We start from the raw sequence: 21295 nt of genomic DNA on the forward strand, positions 1-21295 counted from the left end.
CTGTGTATGTGTAACTAGCTAGCAGGGTACGTGCTGTGGATAAATAGAGTGGTTGGATTGTAACATGGAGTGGGGTGTTTCACGTTGACACTGTGAAACTATATATATATATATATATATATATATATATATATATATATATATATATATTTTATTTTTTATTTTTTTATTTTTATTTTTATTTTTTGAAAAAAAAATGAGCTAGCTTTAGTCATAATGTGACATGGACCTCATACTGACTAGGTTAAATATGCCACCTCGATTAATTGAACTCTCGAGTATGCAACGTGTTGTTATGCGTGAGATCCTTAATCATTTTAGCTCCTGCATCAAGTACTGGAGCTTCAATTCCCTTTTCCACTCTCTTAATTATTTCATACCTGCCTTTCTGGTAGGAAAGCTTTAAATATATTGCTTCAGGCTAATTCTGTTTGGCTGAAATGGTAATTCCTTTTGCAGTTTATTTCTTGTTCTTTTGGAAGGGCTAGTTTTATAGAAAGATATATACAAAATTAACCTGAAATGTGAAATTGATGTGTAAAATCAAGTAACATAAAAATCTAAAAGCTTTGCTCCCAAAGCATATATGAATATTTGATCTTCAATTTCAGTTATGTGACTATGTGTTACGTCTGACTTGATAATATTCTGAATATATCTTAATTTCCTCAATAGCGGGGCAGGGCCTCCTGAGCCAATACAATATCCAAGAGAAATATTATTAATATAAGAAATAGAAGCATGACCAGCAATATATACATACATGTTTTTTTGTTGGATACCAATCCCGCGTTGACAAACTAAAATTAAATTAAATATATGTCACAAGGTAATAAACCATGTACCAAAACAAACCTTAATATCAATTCAAACGAATAAATATAATCCCAAGGAATATTTGCATACATGGACGTTTATAGTAAACTTAATGTATGTTCCTCCTAAGCTCCTAATAAAAAATTTCAAAATGGCCGGTTGGGACTGCATTCGTGGTAGCCATGGCAACAACTTCAAACACACCAAGACAAATTCCTTTTGGATGTTGACTTCTAACTGACAAAGCTCCCATAGTTCATTCCCACTAATCCTTATAATAACACAAAATCTTCGTCCGCTATATAAGACAAACTAGTCATGCACCTTATTTGTTCATCCGTAGTAACAACAACCCTAAATCCTTCATAAAAAAAAAAAACCAATGACTGTCAAGTATATCTTTGACCTTAAGTTGTTTGTTTCCTAAATGCTTTCCTTCTCGGTCTTGGCCTCATTGTCCATAGCATATACCAGTTTATCCTCCATTGTTCCACCCGAAACTATTTGTGAGTCCACCCTAGACCCTACTTATTGCAAAACCATGCTTGCTAATCAAAATGGAAACATCTTCGACTATGGTCGTATTTCTTTTCGAAAGTCCTTGTCCCAAGCTCGTAAGTTCTTGAACTTAGTGGACTCATATCTTCAAGGTAGCTTGTCTTTGTCTCAATACTCACTTGGTGCTCTTGAAGATTGGCAATTCGTTGTTGAACAAAGTCTAGAATACTTATCAAACATCTATGCCACTGCTAACCAAGTTAGTGGTTTTCTTCACACTTCTGAAGCTAAAGATTTTGAAACCTATCTCAGTGCCGTTTTGACTAACCAACAAACATGTTTAAATGGGTTACAGAGTTCAGACGCAAGAGCGAAGAATGAGTTGTCCTCATCTTTCTCTGATGACTTGAAGCTTCACAATGTCACATTGGCTTTGTTCATAAAGGGTTGGGTGCCTGAGATAAAAATCATGACACCATTGCCCCAAAATGGGAGGCATTTAAATTTAAAAAATGACCACTTACCAGTGATCATGTCCAACCGAGTGCGTGCTGTTTATGATTCTGCTAGACATCACAGGAGGAATCTACTAAAAACAGATTTAAGTGTTGTGGTAAGTGACTTTGCGGTTGTTAGTCAGGATGAAAGTCGAAACTTCACCACTATCAACGGTGCAATTGTTGTTGCACCAAATAACACAGTTGTTGATAATGGCTACTTCCTTATTTTTATCGTTAAGGGACACTCACATAATTTAGGACTAATGTGATGTCCTTATGGTGTATCAAACGCAATCATGAATCTGATTAAAAATTTCATGTTGTGGGGATAATTTAATGCACATGTGCACACACGTACACTCACATATACATTTTTTACATAACTATTTAAATAGAATCGGTTCTACTTTTGACCATCCTACTATTGTTAAAATTTAATTTTTTCCATGAATGGATCCATCCTTGATCAAACATTTGATAAATTTGATGCATGCCAAGAGGGACAAGCTTGAGTCCCGCTCACTCCATCTTAACCCTTTTTTAGTTGTATCACATATGTATAAACCATGATAGAATATTTTTTTTAATAAATTTAATTTTAATTGTTAAAAAAAACTTAATGTTTTTAGTCCTTACATCTACTAAAAGCAATGTGGTTTTAGTCTTTTATCACAATATATAGCTTTTTAATTAAAATGTCAAGACTAAAAATGTATTAAATTTATATACGTGTTAAAACCAACATTTTGAAATATGTGAAAACTGAGAACATATTTTACTCAATATAAAGTATAATTTTAAATATAAAAAGTTACAATCTTATTAGTCCTTGTACATTAAATTGATTTTAGAATCTCTATTAAATTTTTCCTGATTTTTAAATGTTCCTACATCTAATTATGCTTCATGTGGATTTGTAGATGTGGTTGCTCAAGGGTTTGTAGACGCTAACATAACATTCCGCAACATTGCTGGAGCAAGCAATTGCACAAAGAAGTGGAATCGATATGTCCACCTTCTACAGTTGCAGCTTTGAAGGTTATCAAGATACGTTATATACACATTCTCTGAGGCAGTTTTACCGAGAATGTAATATATATGACACAGTTGACTACATATTTGATAATGCTGTTGTTCTACAAAACTGTAACATCTAATATCGACTCTCGGTGGATAATTCAACACGATCACAACTCAGGGTCGAACTGACCCAAATCAAAACACAAGCACTTTCATACAAAATGTGACTATTAAAGTCGTTGAGTTGTGAGTATGCAAATGTTGATAATATCTATAAAAAAACAAGTAGAAATGTTATGTGAACTCTGGTATGTGATTGAAACAAGAAGAATATGAGTGTTTTATAATATAGGTTTAGTTGTTAACAAGGTGATCTTGGTGACTAAGTTGGAGAGAATGTAGATAAATATATGAATTTGTAGGAAAAACTGTGAAAAAAATATTTGTGAATTTTAAAAAATATTTAAAAATTACCTATAGATTTATATCAAGAGAATTCATAAAAAAGTAAAACTTTCTAGCAAAATTCTCTGTCAATTTAGATAGAAGTGAAAACATAAATCATTCAATAGATTGGTACGTAACAAATTTAGCTCAAAATACTCGCAAAAAATATTCACGATAAAATTGGCAAGAAATTCTAAAATTCTAGTAATGACAACAATATTAAAAGATACAAAGAGTAATTTAATGTTCACGTACTATTTATATATTTTCAATACTACACACTCCCAAATTATAATGGACATCGAACTCACATTGGGCCTAGAATCACATTGGAGCTAAGGATTATTCATCTAGAATTAGGAAATTGCTATTATCAGCTCCAATTTTATTAGTTTACTCTTCTCAACCCCTATCATTTTTTAAAAATGTATGAAAATACCTAACTGCCCTTAAGCCATTTCCTTAGACCCCCTTCTCCTTCTCTCATCACATTTTTCCTTTCCCTAATTACATTTGCACCGCAACCCATCTGGCCATCCTTGTTTTTCCTTTTTTTTTCTTCTTATGCCAACAGATTTTTCTTCCTATTTTCTATTTTTTTAGATTCAACGGAATCATAATTATTTTATATATCTAAACTCAAATACACAATTGCCTAATTTCAATGTTAAACCAAAATATACGTTATGAGTCATGCAACGAGTTAGGCATCATTGACTATAAGTGCATAATTCCAAATGCCTTGTTACCAAAAGATAGGCAAGTCTTTACCAAACGCTTTATGTCCGTTGTGACTGCCTTCCGTCTTTTTCTATTTTATGTTTGAATCCTATAATGTTTAAATGATTAATCACAATGAGCAGGGGCGGACGTAGGTATTGAGCAAGGGGGACCTTGGCCCCCTGATCTTTTCAGAAATTTGTTTTTTAATATATATATATATATATATATATATATATATATATATATATATTATTAAAATAATTATTTTATTTGAATATTTTTACTATATAAATAATAGTATTAATTATTTATTTTTTATAAAATATTTTATTCCTTTGTTATAGTATTGATTTAAAAAATAATGACATTTTCCTCTCTTTTTAGACAAATATTTTATTTTTTTATAAATATTAATTTTTTTATAGTTTTCATAATTCAAATAATTACATTTTTTTCTTTTTTAAAATGAAATATTTGAAGTAATTTATTTTCTTTGTTCATATCTTTTCCTTAATTAATGTATTCTTGTAATTTAAATTTATAAATATTTGCATTGGTTACAATTGATTTGAGAAATTAAATGTTATTTATAATTAATTTGAGAAATTAAATGTTATTTATAATTATTTTTTTTCTAGGAGATAAACTTACACTTTATAAGAAATTGATAATTAACTTAAATTTTGAGACATACTAATAACTATTATTCATTTTTATTACTATTATTCACATATATATATATATATATATATATATATATATATATATATTTTAATTTCTCTTATATATTTTTTCATTGTTGTTATCATTGTTAGGCTCCAATCTATTTTTGGCATCAAATATATGAGTCCAACTTTGAATTTATGAATCTAAACATCATTATATAAATTTTGAAAAAACAAATTAAATGTAATTGAAAGAAAAGATTCCATTAAAGATGACTAGTTAGATTTTTTAATAAATATTAATTATTGATAAAGTTGATAAATATTCCATACAAATAATATAATATAATAAAAATATTAAGTTGTACAAGATATTCATCGAAATTGATTTTAATATATTTTGGATTTTTTCTTATATAATATAAATTAGTTCGTGTAAATTTTTGTTGTAAAGATTATATTTCGTCCCCTAATTTTCTTTTGGCGCTCTGCCCCGGACAATGAGTTCCATTAAACTTATTATAATGACTTTTTATGTTCAAACTTATGGTATGAATATTCATTCAGTAAGAATTTTCAGAATAAATTTTTAATTAAATTGTTTGATCATACATAATGATATGTTTAGATAAAAAAGAAAATAGAAAGGAAAAAAATATATGATGATAAATTTTTATTTAATTGAAACAATATGAAAAAAGAGAAAAAATAATTTTAAAAACATTTTTTTTAACTTTATTTTCTCTCCTCCAACGTAAATATTGAGTGAGTTTGTTTAAACTTAAATAACTTTAAAATAAGTATTTTTCATATAAGTATTTTTTTAGAAACAACTAAGATTTATTTATTAAAACAAACAAAAAACTACTTTTTTAAGTAGAAATAATTTAAACAACTATACTAAAAAAATATATATATATATATATTTATTATATTAAAATAAATATTTTTTAACAAATAAGCAAATCGACTCAATATTGTTAAAAAGAATGTAAATTTCCGATGATTAATTTATAAAGTGTGCGTTCCATCGAATCATCCATTGACTTTGTCAAATGTCACATATAAAAGTCAACATTATTTTTGTATAACATGCTAGACTCCTTCTGTATTTGGCAAAAACTAATTGGATTTGTGGGAGATTAGGTTGAAGACAACTCCGCTTGAGAAAGGAAAAAGTTTTTTTTATTAAAGAATAGATAAGTGAGTGAAGATGGAAACATAGAAATGGTATATCACAAATATATTCATAATTGTGCAAATGCATAATCCTTTTCTCATTACAATTTGCAAAGACTGGTCCATGGTTTGCATTGCAGTTTCACGTAGCAGCCACTACTACGCCAACAATATACTACTACACATGTAAAACGTAAACGCATTACAGAATATTTTTCAATTAAAAGAACCTCTCCATTTCCACTATAAATTGCAAGTGATGAAACCCAATTTCCATCACACTCATAAGCTCTTCCAATCTAATAGTAATAAACTCTTGCTATATATCAATCAGTACCAATGGCCAACAACAAGTTAACCTTTGTCATCATCCTCATCTTCCTACCCTCATTGTTAGCTTTGGCTGACATCACTCCCAACACTTCCGTTTCTCCCGGAACCATATGCAAATCCACTCCAGACCCTTCTTATTGCAACTCCGTGCTACCTCCCCAAAACGGCAACGTTTACGAATATGGCAGGTTCTCGGTAAGAAAGTCCCTTTCACAGGCCACCAATTTCTTGAACTTAGTTAACAGATACCTCCAACTCCAACGCCGTTCTTCTCTTTCCACCCCCGCAATCCACGCGCTCGAAGATTGCCAAAGCCTCGCCGAACTCAACATAGACTTTCTCTCCAGTTCCTTAGAAACGGTGAACAGAACAACCAAATTTTTACCCACTTCACAGGCTGATGACATTCAAACTCTTTTAAGTGCCATTCTAACAAACCAACAAACATGCTTGGAAGGCCTTCAAGCCACCGCCTCCGCTTGGCGCCTCAAGAACGGACTCTCCGTTCCGCTCTCCAACGACACTAAGCTATACAGTGTCTCTCTGGCACTCTTCACAAAGGGGTGGGTCCCAGAAAATGCTAATGTCACCGCGTTTCAGCCAAGCGCCAAACATCGCGGGTTTCGAAACGGGCGTTTGCCGCTCAAGATGTCGAGCAGAACGCGCGCGATCTACGAGTCGGTGAGTCGGAGAAAGCTCCTGCAGGCGACGGTGGGTGACGAGGTTAAGGTGAAAGACATTGTGACGGTGAGCAAAGATGGAAACGGGAACTTCACCACCATCAGCGACGCCGTGGCCGCGGCGCCGAACAAGACTTCATCCACGGCGGGGTACTTCCTGATCTATGTGACCGCCGGTGTTTACGAGGAAAATGTTTCTATTGATAAGAAAAAGACGTACCTGATGATGGTGGGAGATGGCATCAACAAGACAATTATTACTGGAAATCGCAGTGTTGTTGATGGCTGGACAACCTTTAAGTCAGCGACATTTGGTACGTACTACTACTACTCCATAATCAGCATAAAAAGTGGTGTATTATTAGTAGAACTAGTACATCTCTTTACCAAAAAATCATATAAAAACAAGTTAAAAAGAAGAAAAATTATAGATGAAAGCCAATACATGAATAGACCCTTAGACATAGAAAAAGATAAAAGGAAAATTTTAAGTTTTAACAGGTAGAAAAGCGAATAATAAATACACCATCAATTATTTTTTTTCCAATTATTTCATAAACTCTATTATATCTATTTTTATGATATTTTAGGTGTTAGATAACATGTTATGTCCATTAAACATTTTCATTTATAGGTAATATGATTGTTATTTTAGATTATAAATAACATGATTTGATATAAAAAATAAAAAAATAAAAGATGTATAAAAAATGATTGTTGAACAACAACTATTATTCTTGCATTATTTTTAATAATAAAATTAAAATAAATACTATTATATTTTAAAAATGATAATATTGTCTCTGCTGAATGCTAATATTATGAATATAAAACTATATATTTGTTTACTCTTTATAGCTTAAAAAGTTAAAGTGAATGTCTATTTTCATTCGTGTTTTGGTATTGAAAATAAATTTAAAAATGTAATAAATAAAAGTGGCTTCATAATAACGTTACTGTTGCTGTAACTTTTTTCGCTTCACTTTTTACAAAATACAGATTGAAAATAAATTATAAAAATGTATATAGTAACTTATAGTTTACGAAAAAACATTATGATCAACAATCTTTTAGTTGGAAAAAAAACATTATGATTGACCATTATGAATTTATGACTGACTAGTATGATGTTATGATATCATGCATGTTGCAGCGGTGGTTGGAGCGAGATTCGTGGGTGTGAATATGACCATCCGCAACACTGCCGGAGCAGAGAAGCACCAAGCTGTAGCACTCCGCAACGGCGCAGACTTGTCCACGTTTTACAGCTGCAGCTTCGAAGGGTACCAAGACACACTGTACACTCATTCGCTGCGACAATTCTACAGAGAATGCGACATCTACGGAACCGTCGATTTCATATTCGGAAACGCCGCGGTTGTGTTCCAAAACTGCAACCTCTATCCTCGTCTCCCAATGAGTGGCCAATTCAACTCCATCACCGCACAAGGCCGAACCGACCCTAACCAAAACACCGGCACTTCAATCCACAACTGCACGATTCGACCAGCCGATGATTTGGCAGCGAACATCGATGCCGCTGAAACTTATCTGGGAAGGCCTTGGAAAAATTACTCCAGGACAGTTTACATGCAGAGCTTTATGGACACTGTCATCAATTCTGCTGGGTGGCGCGAATGGGACGGTGATTTTGCTCTGAGCACTCTTTACTATGCAGAGTTTAACAACACTGGACCTGGATCTACCACTGCCAATAGAGTCACGTGGCCGGGTTACCACGTCATTAATGCCACTGTTGCTGCTAATTTTACCGTCGCTAATTTCTTGCTTGGAGATAACTGGCTGCCCCAGACCGGAGTGCCTTACGCCAGTAACTTGATATAGATGCATTAACTCACTCATTCGTCACTATGTTCTTATTTTAACTTGTAATTTCCTCTGTCATATTATTTTTTCTTATTGGTAAAATAAGCAGGCGATCACTGCAATTATACCCAATCCTTGCAATAGTGCAACGCCAAACCTAAATTGTTTCAATATATAGTAAATACTATCACATATTAAATATGGCTTGTAAGTTGTAACCAAAATATTATGGCTTCAACATGAACTTTTTATTCTTGAAAATACTACATATGATATGATTTGTTTCGGCCCTAAAATTTGCTGGCCCAGAAATTACAAGACTCGATCAATCACTCCCAACAACATACAGTGATCAATTAGTCAACGCTGTCCATTTTTTGTTTGGTATACCCCCAAATTCTTAATATTCCCTTCTTATTTTTTTTTCCTTTCAAAAAGTTGCCTCTCTCACAAATCTCTATATGACCATCGCACCCAACCATCCAACACCACCCGTCACGCCCAAACACCACAGTTGCAACCACGGCGCCGCCACCCAACAAAAAAAAAACGCTTCATTCAATATCAAGCACACGGAGATTAAGCACCACCCTAGCTCAAAGAAAGTTATACAAGACTAGTAAAATAAAGGAACACTCTAAATTTTTAAGAGAAATGTATCATAGGAAATACATATATATATATATATATATATATATAGGAAATACATATATATATATATATATATATATATATAATATGCAAAAAGATGAAAAATAGATATATGTAAGGTTTGTTTAAAAGACAACTACAACTACTAGTAACGTATTCTTAACATACTATTCCAAATGTTCTTCTATTTAGCTAAAATTTATTGAGTCAAGGACTTATGACTAAGACATATATACTAAACAAAAAACTGACAGCAATATTAATTATTGAATCACAAATAAATCTCAAATCAATAAAAAAAATTGTGTCAAAAATTTGTATTAAAAACTATGATACTAAGAAATTAAAATTATTTTTTCTATAATTTTTATAAAACAAAGGAGAGTGTTAACAATTTGTCCTTAAGACATTTCTTAAGAAATTAAAATTATTTTTTCTATAAATTAAAAAAAAAACATCTTAAATTACTTTGTAAGTTCCTGAACTATTTGCAAACTTTTAAATAAGTCCCTAATTTTTGTTTTCTTTTAACTGGGTCCTTAAACTAAAAAGTAGAACTTTTCAAATAGTTCAGTACCTATAAAATAATTTTAAAAAATAGTATTAACAATTTACCCTCACTATGAAATTAAATAAAAAGAAAACAAATTATCTATTAAATCTTCGATCAACTATCTTTTTTATTTGTTTTTTTTTTATCAGAGATGACGGGTGTGTCCAATCCATTGGTCATTTGAGCAAATTTTACACACAATTGAAATCAAAAAGTTCTTTTGTTAAATAAATTATAGGTGAGTTGTTTAGCTTACAAAAATAGACTACGATTTATCCCCAAAAAAAAGAGGCTACAACTCCTATAGTTTATTTTAACTTGTTTAAACGAACATTTTAATGTTACTTGCTAAAATAAGTTCTTTTTAAGTTATATTTTAAAAAATGAACTGAAAGTTAAAAATTAACTGATAGTTAAAACTCTTTAACTCGTAATTAAGCATAAGTAAGTCCGCATGTATCTCGATCTGAAAAAAATCTGCTTGTCATTGGCCCGTAAATCATTCCATTAATTACTTATATAAATTTTAAACTTCTTTTATATAAAAATAAAAGTAAATCTTCAGGCTACACGTAAGAAACTCTTAACTTTTACTATTTTTAGTTTTAATGTGAGAGATAATGAAGTCAGGTAACTTTCCCCTTCACGTCTCATACACCAAAACAGCTGCTCTAGCCTCCTGAAACAATTATATTAGATTATTGCGTTTATACTTTGCCTATTGTATATTAGGTAGAGGTACTATTACATACTACATCTATTATTTAGCTATTATATTACGTTTATACTTTGTTATACTTTGTCTGTTATATATTTAGCTAATGAATATTATCTAACAGTTTAATATTATGTCATTTAACTTTTAACTTCTTATTCTTACACTTTATGCTATTCTTCTTTTTAAATTGTTGTCTTTGGACTACTATATATAATTCTTACTTTATCTTGATTAATTAGATGATTTCTTTTAATATTACGTTATGTTTGTGTTTGGAAAAAAATGCAATTGAATTATTAAAATATGACAATTTAAAGAATTCTTTTTCATTTTTTACAAAAAAAAAAAAAAAGAAGCTAATAATTTCGATCCATTTGGTTCAGAGTCAATAATAAGTTAACCCCTTTCCTTCATTCTAAATTTGTGAGAGAGGCATGTATCCTAAATTTTTTTTGGGTGTTTCCTTGATTATACATATATATTTTTTATTTTTTTTATCTCTCTCACTAAGAGTTAAATAACAATTTAGGATTATAAAAAAACATTTTTAATATCATAATTGTACAACCTCTTCAAAAAAAAATGTCATAACTGTACAAATGAACTTGAGAAGGATAATCCTTTTCCCAATTTACATTTTACAAAGATTAGTCTGGTTTGCAACTTTGCATTGCGATTTCACTCAAATAGCATCCGATAATTCCAACAACACTGCATGTTTAGATTCAAGTTATTAGAGTTTAAAAGTTTTTATTTATTTATTTATTTTAGAAGCAAAAAAGATACTATATTCATTTAGTGCATTAGAATTTGTTATTGTGTATTAAAATTTATAAAAAAATACTTTCAAAACTTTAATTCAATACTACGAACATGTAAAACGTAAATGAATTACTGTTTGTGTTGTTCTCGGTTAAAAATCAATAATCTAGGTGATAAAAGTTTGCATTAAAAAATTAGGTGGATTTTTTATGTAAACTTGAATCCAAATGGATGAACAGTACAGACTACAGACGGTATCTTAACTTGTAGGTAGGTTTTATCCTTAAAAAATGTCTCCATTAATTTCCTCTATAAATTGCAAGTGATGGAACTCAATTTCCATGAAACATACTCATGAGCAATCTAACCAAGTCCTCCCAATGGCAAACAAGTTACGTAATTCCCTCCCAACAATATCAACCTTTCTCCTCCTCCCCTCATTATTCGACCCATCCTTCTGCAACTCCCTCTTCCCTCCCCAAAACGGCAGCGTCTCCTTCATAAGATCCCTTTCACAAGCCGTCATTTCCTTGACCTTAGTCAACACATACCTCCTACGCCGTCCCGTTTGTGAGGCGTCCAGCTCATAGGCACCATCATGACTCCCATAATCACTTCTCAAACTTGCATAGCCAATTACTCCAACAACAATTAATCTCAGGGAGATTTTGCATTAACCCCTCCAACAACATTAAGTTATTTTTAATTATAGAAACAGTTTATAAATGATTAAATTATTTATCCAATTATACTCTAAATTTATAAACTCGATCACTATCTTCCATTGAAAAGAAAATTACAGTCAATATTTTGACAATTAGATCGATCGGTTTTTTGGACCTATATATAAAAATACTTACATATATTCACAGTTAATTAGTTTAATCATAATTTCATCACATTTACTTCAGATAATAATGAAAATTGGTTTAACACTAAATCTAAAAAAGCAAAAGCAATTCAAGAAATTAAAAAGAGGAAACTAGAAAAGGCTAATAGTTTCAATAAACTTTATCAACTCAGTTTTACAAGAATTTCAAAGGTGCAAGGTTGAACAAAATAAACCTCTGACCAACTTCTTTATAAGATTTTCTATTTTACAACTTCTGGAAATTAAAAATAAGGAAAGGAAAACTCTGCCCTAACACATTGCTAGCTGTGCATTCATTATTCAAATACAACAACATATTCGTGGTTGCATCACTTGCATGAATGTTTCAATCCAATTCAACAAAATGCTAGTTTATTCTCTCTCACCTGACTAAAAAAACTGAAAACCACATTGTTGATGAAATCCCTGGGAATTGCGTAGTTGTGAAGAAAAGAAAAAAAGAAAAAAGATAGAAACATGTTAGAATTTAGGTATGAGTGGCCAACATGGCCTTGTTGATGGCGACGGCAATGTTGCACAATTGGCGAAACGCCACACTCTTTCTAGAGAGAATATCATCATCGCCGGGGATAGAATCGTCACATGTATCAATAGCAGCCAATGCAGCCTTGAGCCATACCTGAGCATCAAGCTTGTCATTGGACAATATGGACGCAATAGCATCCTGAATTTGACTCTCTGCGTCCAACAGATTCTCCTTGCAATCAGCCAAACCCTGTTGAACCTTAGGTTCCAAATTCTGGTCGTCGATCATTCTCTTACAATCATTTAGAATGCTGCTCGCATTTGACGCCGCAGCCTTCAGAGATATCATTGCCAGCTCCTCTAGGTCCGCGTGATCACTGTCTGGGTCCGAGGAAAGCACCTGCATGCACAATTCATTGTTTCCCCTGTTTTTGCATATGCTCTTAATTAGCTCCTTGCCTATTTTTTCTTCCGCCGCACCGCTTCGGTGATGTGCTAGAACCAACCACATGCATATGCCCATCACCCACAACAAGTTTCTTTTGCTTTCCATTTTTGTTTTGCTTTGGTTTTCTGATTCACATTTACAATGTTCTGTTTTCTGTCTTATAAGCTGCCGTGGGGAACAAGAGCCGGAGGCAGAGATGCGCAAGGCCTCAATTTCTTATGCTTACGTGTTCGTGTAACGCTTTATTGCTATAATCAGAATGTTAATTTTGGGATGCATAACCAACACTCAATTGTTTTCGTTGCTCATGGGTTCTCTATTTTTGGCTAGACAAACGCACATTCTGCGGTGTAGTAACGGGCTTTAGAGTTTAGATTGTGTTGGGTCCATTTAATACTCTGGCATTCACAAACATTCTTAAAAAAACATATGAAGACAACCGTACCTCAATTTTTCAAGAGGTAACAGTATCCGTATTCCATGTAACTAACAAATTCCGTACACACGCGAAATTTCATGTCGTTTTCTAAATTCTGTGCATCCGTGGCGATATCGCTATCACTCGGGTAGTGGCATCCACTCATGGAGCCCGCATGACCCGTATTCGAATTGAAAATGCTAATCATGAATTTTCATATTTGTATATATGATCATTCATGCAAATGCAAAAATCTCATTTTTAAATTAAACAAACAGTTAGACTCCTTTCTCTTAAATAAGATTTTAGGAGGTGAAAAAACTTATTAGAAGAAGAGAATTCCACTAAACTTAACCCATCATTAGTAAAATTAGTAAACGCTCGTCTATTAATGATAGGCAAAATACTAAAATTTATATATCCAACTGCTTCTTATGACAATCATTTTGACAAAATATAAACATAATCATATTATTTCTTCCTTTGTTATAGTGCAAAAGAAGAGTGGATATATCAATCAAGAAAAAAACGCCACTAAAAAAACCAACCGCTAAGGCTTCAAAATATCTCTCTTAATACGAAGGAATCCGATAATTCAACAGTCTCGATTCTCGACCCGTGATATCGTGGGTCCACGACCCGGGTCCGAAACCGGGTCTCGTTCTAACTCCACTATCATGCCAACGAGCTCCAACGACTTCCTCGGGCACCAAATCGGTGCAGTATCAGAAGACGGTTGAAAATGCGAGAGAGAAGAGAGAGTGACTTTTTACGAATAAATATAAATATATAATTAGAACATTTTTTTGAGTGGTGTGTATAGCATGGGAGGGAAATGAAGAGGAAGATGAAATTTCAACTTAGCTTTACTATTTACTACCATCATGCATTTATTTCTTCTCGTTTGCCTGCCTTACGTTTATCTTTATTTGGCTCGAAATCCAACTTTGCTGTTTTCATGGTTCAACGATTTATAGCTTGCAGACCATATGGCGCAACAGAAATGATCAAGTCTGGAACAATATTCATCAACCAGCCCACATTCTTGTATCAGTTGGATGAATGGCTTTCTGTAAGAAACAACAAAGCCCATGCAAATCACAACCTTCCTCCAACAACATAAAATGCAACTTGGATGAGAATAGTTAATTTCTTTAATAGAATCAATTTAAAGTTGGAAGAATGGATTTTGAAAGAATTATGATTAAAAATAATAATTTGTATTTAGAAATAATATTTTAAGTAAGATGAGAATAGTTAATTTCTTTAGATAATATATAATTTTTTTTACGTATGAATATAACTATATTTTATGATCTTGTACTCAGAATTAATTTTTTTTCCATAGGAAAAATTGACATTTTTCACTTCTCTTCAAATTAATTTTACTTTTCACAAAATTAATTCATTTTATTACCAAACCTCTAAAATTAACGAAAAGGGAACAGCACTATATAAGTATAACCAGCGTTCACCAAAGGGGCTGCTCGGCTTTAACAACAGACTATAAATTGGATTTCTAAAAATGCAAAAAAAAAAAAAAGAAGAATGGTAAGGTCCGTTTATATATAGATTGCAGTTTATTTTGTTACAGGTCCGGCCCAAGTTTTAGTATAAAATCATGGTTCCATTTCTCTTTTCCCTGTCTCTCCTCCCCCACGCACCTGCAATATTGTAAATAATTGGGAATGTTGAAATGATAGTACAATGATTTTATCTATGTTGAATCTTCAACAGCTCATTTTTTTAAGGGAAAAAATAGGTATTTGATTCCCTTAAAATAAATATACACTTTATATATGATTATAGAGTGAAATTAGACTCAAATCTTTTTTTAAAAAATCTTAATCTTATAGATAAAAAATAGGATTGAAAAGAAAAATTCTATTAAATCTGTTACATCAAATTTTTGACAAAAAGTAATCGTTAATGAAGCTTAATACTCGGTACTAATTAGTAACGGACCCAAGATCCTAAGTCAGTGAATATAAATTAATAAAAATAAAATCAATTGGTTCCCTTATATAAATATAGATAAAATAGAATATAAAAATATAAGATTTTATTTACAAATTTGATGAATTTTAAAAAATGAGGGAGTGTAAGTGCACACTCTTACTCGCATGTAGGTCCGCCAATGATACTAATGTATTATCCAATAAAAAAATATACATAATTACAAGTTTATAACCAATAATTAAATTATTAAAACTTGAATTGTTAAAAAAAGTGATTCTATAAAATGTAAATCTCACTCTCTCTAGAGTAGTTAAATCTGAAAAATAATTATCCAGATTTTATGAAGTGACCAAAAGATTATTAAATACAAATAAAATATTTAAATTTGGATATAAAAATGTTTGTAAATTAAAATATTTTGAAAACATGAAAAGTATTTAATATTGTCTTCATTTAGATTAACAAAAGATATTGAGATTGCACAAAGAGGGAATACGTTAAAATTATATTAAAAAAAAGTATTTAATGCTTTCCAAATTTAGATCGATAAAAAAAATAATATAAGAAGATATACAATTATTCTTCTAAAAATAACAATAGCATATTTTCTTATAGACCTTGATGAAAAATAATTTATAGGATGTGAAAATATAAACAATTGCCTTTCTTATATAAAAACTACCGAAATGGGGTAAGACTTAGTTAAGGGTCTTAAAAGTTATGAGTGCGTCCTCGAGTTGACAGACAAAGTTGTCTCACATACCGCACGAGTTCCTCGCATTCTTGGAATAATATTAACTAATTGCCAGAAAAATATCCGTAGAGGGGCGGAAGAAGAAATGAGTCAGCTCCCTCTCAAATGATTCAACTTCTTGATCAAAACAAAAATTTCAGCAAAAATTAACATTTTAATAATTAATCATTAATTTCCTTAAAAAAAATAAACTATAAACTAAAAAGACAGATACCATATGAATGAAATAATAAAAAATTCTAAAGACAGTCTGGCATTAAAATTCTTAATTATTAATTTTTCTACTTTGAACTTTTATTTTCCTAATGAAAGCTTAGTCTTGTATATCTAGCATAGCATATATCTGACTTCCAAAAAGAAGACAAAATCCTCTGCGAGAGAGAAAGAGAGAGGCGGTGATGTCTTCAATTAGATTCCTATGGATCCTGATGGTGTCTTTGACGGCATCATGCGCGTTAAGCCAACCGCAGAAGCTATCGGCGTACGATGTTCTGATGGAGTACGGGTTCCCGGTGGGTCTTCTTCCCAAGGGAGCCATAGGGTATTCGCTCAACAGAGACAGCGGCGAGTTCGCAGTGTATTTCCAAGGAGCGTGCAGCTTCGACATAGAGTCCTACACGCTCAAGTACAAATCCACCATCACGGGTGTTATCTCCAAGGGCAGGCTCTATAATCTCAAAGGTGTCACCGTCAAAATCTTGCTCCTTTGGCTCAACATCGTCGAGGTCTCTCGTCAGGGGAACGATATTTACTTCTCTGTCGGAATCGCTTCCGCTGATTTTGGCGTCGAGAATTTCCTCGAGAGCCCCCAGTGTGGTTGTGGTTTCGATTGCAAAACACTACCCTTAAACGGTGACGTTTCCGTTTCCTCAATTTAATTACACTTTTTTTTTGTGATTCAATTGCCCAACGGATTATTGGGTTCGGTTGCAAACTGTAGATCTATCTAGTATCTATCATCTTCTTCTTTTTTCTTTTTTCTTTTTTATGCTTTTTAAGTTAATAATTAGTCCTACTTTTTATTATCGGGGCATTGTTTGTTTCCCTCCCTCAAATGATTTTCAGCATAGGGGTTTCCGCCCTTTGTGGTACCGTTTTGCCTGAGAATCCAAACAAATGTCACTTGTTTCTGGCAGTACACTATTATTGTCTTGCCCATATCCGTCATTTCGTTGGATATATCGCTATTTTTATTTTTGTCTTCTTCTTTTTTTTTTTATTCTAGAAGTAATGATATAATACAATAATTTGCTATAGTATATGATATCATAATATCGATATCAAACAATAGTTCATATCTTTAAAATTTTAGTTTATAAGGCATGTTCAATGTAGAGTGTAGTTCTTTGTTTTGATTGTGAACTCTATCCCATTTTGACATTTTTAAGACTTGGATCAATGTGGTTGATGCATCGTATGACTAACAATAGTTCGATTATCAAACACCGGACGGAAGTGCAATTGTCAATCTACGTTTCGTTTGAGGGCATTGAGTCGTGTGGTGATCTAAAGTCGACATTAGTTTGGTAGATCTTAGTTTGAGATTTTTCAGAGAGGATATATAGATGATAACACCCAGAGAAAATTGGTATCAATTTTCACCCAAAACCAATTCTGGGCTCCTTCCTCTTTTTTTTTTTTTCTGTTGTTGATTATTTTCTCGATCCTATCAGTCTGCAAAAAATACCAACATCTTAATTCTTAAGTAACTGCATATGATACTTTAAAAAAAAAAAAAAAAAACTGCATATGATGCTTGTCCTTCAATAGTACGACTTCCTTGTTGGGGCCTTCTTCCTTAATTAGACAATTCAAAACATTTTGATTTTTTTATACTTGCACGGTTGCGATAGAATCTTACGAGTTTTAAGGTCATCATAATGCGTTTTGTTTTAAACATTGTGACTTTGTGACAATCACTCGCGAATCGCGATGAGGACGAGCTCCTATTCTCAGTTGGAATCGCTTCTGCGGACTTTGCGGCCAGTAGCATCTATGTATGAGTCCCACTTGTAGTTGTAGCATAGACTGTTTGATGGGGTTGGGAGTTAGATGAACAGAGGACTGGTCCAATAATAAATAAGGCTTAAAACAAACTCTAAGATATTTTTTTTTAAAATTTAAATGAAAGTTATATTTTAGACATTTTTGCAAACATATGATGTTTTTTTTTCAATATATCGAGCCTTTTTTCTTTATAAAAACTAATAGAAAATATTTATTTGTTTTATTCTTGGCCTGCCGTGGATGAACCAGTCAAGTGGTTTTGTGTTTTCTTCTATTCTTCTGTTGTGATGCTTATTAAATAGGATTCTTATGGTTATGATTTGTTGGATGTGTAGGTACAGCTTCAACATCATAATAATGTGACATTTAATGTTAATAGGTACAATTTCTTTTTTGAGGGTTAATACTTACAAATTTAAGAGAATAAAAGGGAGCACTTTTATTCAATAGGGAAAATGGGTTTATATATATAGCTGAGATGCCTAACATGTTAACATAGGGTTATTAACAAAATAACAATCACGAAACTAATACTCCCCTCGAGTTGAAGCAAATATATTTAAGATGCTCTACTTGGACAATAATTATGGAAACATGATTGGGAATTGTTTTTAGTTGATAGATTTACCAATTGAAACCTTGATTGGATATAAATCAATCAAATAAATCCAGATGCGACATGCTCACGAATAAAGACAATCTATATCGATATGTTAATTGATGGTTAAGTTATTATCACAAAACAGTGTGGCAAATGAAGTGGGAAGTTGAAAGTCAAGCAAAATATACTTCAACCAAAGTAAAACAGCAGTGACAACTGCAAGCGCTCGATATCAAGGACTAGTGGGTATCTAGCCAACTAAGCTAATTTGCATTTGCGTATGCTGAGATATTTAGATAGGAATGTGGAAACATTAATCATTGACTAGGTAGGTGAGTCTTTCAAATGTCTCAGAAGATTATGAACAACTTGCAGATAGGCTGAGTTTGTGAGCAACACAAGTAGATTCATCAGGCGCCAAATCAAAGCATCTTCCGATGGCTGGCCATCAAATGCAGTAAGCTTAACTCCTCGATCCATAAGAAGAATGGAGAGTTTGGAAGCCAAAAGATTAGTATCTTCAAAGAGATAAAGTATATTTGCTCTATGAAAGATAAATTCCTTTAGAAGATCAAGCAACCTTAAGGCCTAAAAACTATTTCAAATCATCAATTGCATTTACAGTGTGTTTGGAACAACTATAAGAGCTGAAAGTTAGCTAGCACATTATTGCAAACTTACATAAAACAACATGAAATGGAACGCATCACATTTTTGCAAGACCTGTCTTAAGCCATAAAGAGACTTGTGAAGTTTGCAGGCCAAGCCTGAATCCTCCACATGATAACCAAGTGGTAAATTCATATACACCTCCTCAAACAAATTGCTACCGAAAAAGGCGTCATTAATATCAAGTTCCACGAGAGGTCAATTTTATAGAAAGTAAGAACCTGATCGTGCCTAATTTGCAACCGGAGAAAAAGTATCCATAAAAACTATGCCAACTTGTTATGTAGCCTTCGGCTACAATCAAGTTGTAAGTTGTAACCAATTGGGTTCTTGTCAACTAGAAAAACACCACAGATCAATTTTTATTGGATTCAGCCTTCATGGGCCTTTAATTTGTAGAGTGTTACGTTACTTTAGATAGAAAAATATTGGTAATACATTTTTTTTTATATGTAGGAATTGATGAGAGATTTATAATATATACACAGACTTTATTCAACCAACTACATCTCTTGATTGGTAATATATTTTCTTTAAAACATTTTTATTGAAAATTATATAATTATATGAATTTCACCTTTTATTTTCTCTCATTTAAGGTACATGCTTCTTTAAATATTTATAGTTTATCTTCCAAAATACTAGTATATCACTTTAGAATTTAAAAAATTATCAATATTAACAACTTAATATTTATCAATTAAAAAAACATTAATTATTTTTCAATAACCTGAAAAACATAAACAAATTTATAATTTTGTTTTAATTCTTTGAATAAGAATACTTTTGTTAAAAAATCATTTTATCATAATAATTTATAAAATTAATAATTTTAAGTTTGTCCACATTCCTCCCCCGAAAATCTATGGTGATTCGGTTCCAGAGGTTAGTGGAGCTACTAGCCTACTACTATAATGTTAAAAAAAAATGTCATAATCTGCATCCATCCATCAAATATAAAAAGCCACGTGGCCTATCAAACGGTCCTCCATGATCATCACGAAACGACGTTGTTTTCATTCCATAATCCCAGTACATACAAATGATACAATTACAAAACCATGAACCCACCAGATTTCAATTCGATTCCAATAATAGAAGGAGCATGTCCATCACCACCTTCCTTCTCCTCCTCCTCCTCTCGCCGGCGATCACCGCCACCCCGACGGCGTACGAGATGCTGGAGAGCTTTCACTTTCCGGCGGGTATTCTCCCCAAGGGAGTGACCGGTTACGAGCTGGATCCGTCCAGCGGCAAATTCAGCGCCGATCTGAACGGTTCGTGCAGTTTCTCCCTCGAAGGTTCGTACCAGTTGAGCTACCAGAAAACCATCACCGGCTACGTATCCGAAGGCAGGCTCACCGAACTCCGCGGGATTAGCGTGAAGATCCTCTTCTTCTGGCTCAACATTCTCGACGTCGTTCGCGTCGGCGAAGACCTCGATTTCTCCGTCGGCGTCGCCTCCGCTTCCTTTCCCCTCGATAACTTCTTCGTCTCCCCGCAGTGTGGTTGCGGCTTGGATTGCGATGATTTTCGAATTAGGAAACTCGATTTGGGAAACCGAAAACCCTCCCTTTCCTCTGTGTAGAAATCAAGTTCAATTAAACTCTCCTTTATTTAATTATGATTATTATCTGTGGACGCTTGTGCTCTATGATATCTCTTGTTAGATGTTGATTTTATTAGTACTAATATATATTATTATCGTAT

At 32.5% G+C, this 21295-nt stretch overlaps 4 protein-coding genes and 1 pseudogene across 4 annotated transcripts; 4 read left to right on the forward strand and 1 right to left on the reverse strand.

Moving 5' to 3' along the window:
- The first annotated feature begins 1243 nt into the window (after positions 1-1243).
- On the forward strand, positions 1244-3084 carry LOC100790206 (probable pectinesterase/pectinesterase inhibitor 20; annotated as a pseudogene).
- Positions 3085-5974: 2890 nt separating this feature from the next.
- LOC100790729 (probable pectinesterase/pectinesterase inhibitor 41) lies at positions 5975-8972 on the forward strand. The gene is made up of 2 exons (XM_003536833.4): positions 5975-7175; positions 8015-8972. The coding sequence occupies exons 1-2, from the start codon at positions 6188-6190 to the stop codon at positions 8704-8706; spliced, it is 1680 nt and encodes a 559-aa protein (XP_003536881.1). The 5' UTR covers positions 5975-6187; the 3' UTR covers positions 8707-8972.
- A 3398-nt stretch (positions 8973-12370) lies between these two features.
- On the reverse strand, positions 12371-13288 carry LOC100791255 (pectinesterase inhibitor 3). The gene has a single exon (XM_006588522.4). The coding sequence runs from the start codon at positions 13280-13282 to the stop codon at positions 12731-12733; it is 552 nt and encodes a 183-aa protein (XP_006588585.1). The 5' UTR covers positions 13283-13288; the 3' UTR covers positions 12371-12730.
- Positions 13289-16596: 3308 nt separating this feature from the next.
- On the forward strand, positions 16597-17468 carry LOC100500182 (uncharacterized). The gene has a single exon (NM_001251165.2). It carries the CDS (start codon positions 16707-16709, stop codon positions 17184-17186), a length of 480 nt encoding a protein of 159 aa, NP_001238094.1. The 5' UTR covers positions 16597-16706; the 3' UTR covers positions 17187-17468.
- A 2907-nt stretch (positions 17469-20375) lies between these two features.
- LOC100808207 (uncharacterized protein At5g01610) lies at positions 20376-21295 on the forward strand. Its single transcript, XM_003536038.5, has one exon. The coding sequence runs from the start codon at positions 20628-20630 to the stop codon at positions 21171-21173; it is 546 nt and encodes a 181-aa protein (XP_003536086.4). The 5' UTR covers positions 20376-20627; the 3' UTR covers positions 21174-21295.

This window comes from Glycine max, chromosome 10 (genome assembly GCF_000004515.6).
Source record: "Glycine max cultivar Williams 82 chromosome 10, Glycine_max_v4.0, whole genome shotgun sequence".
NCBI lineage: Eukaryota > Viridiplantae > Streptophyta > Magnoliopsida > Fabales > Fabaceae > Glycine > Glycine max.

What these genes read in the sequence shown, in the direction of transcription:
- LOC100790729 (XM_003536833.4), top strand. Translation starts at nt 6,188, where the DNA reads ATGGCCAACAACAAGTTAACCTTTGTCATCATCCTCATCTTCCTACCC. An exon ending in CTTTAAGTCAGCGACATTTG is followed by an intron (nt 7,176 to 8,014) that starts GTACGTACTACT and finishes TGCATGTTGCAG; the next exon opens with CGGTGGTTGGAGCGAGATTC.
- LOC100791255 (XM_006588522.4), bottom strand. Translation starts at nt 13,282, where the DNA reads ATGGAAAGCAAAAGAAACTTGTTGTGGGTGATGGGCATATGCATGTGG.
- LOC100500182 (NM_001251165.2), top strand. Translation starts at nt 16,707, where the DNA reads ATGTCTTCAATTAGATTCCTATGGATCCTGATGGTGTCTTTGACGGCA.
- LOC100808207 (XM_003536038.5), top strand. Translation starts at nt 20,628, where the DNA reads ATGATACAATTACAAAACCATGAACCCACCAGATTTCAATTCGATTCC.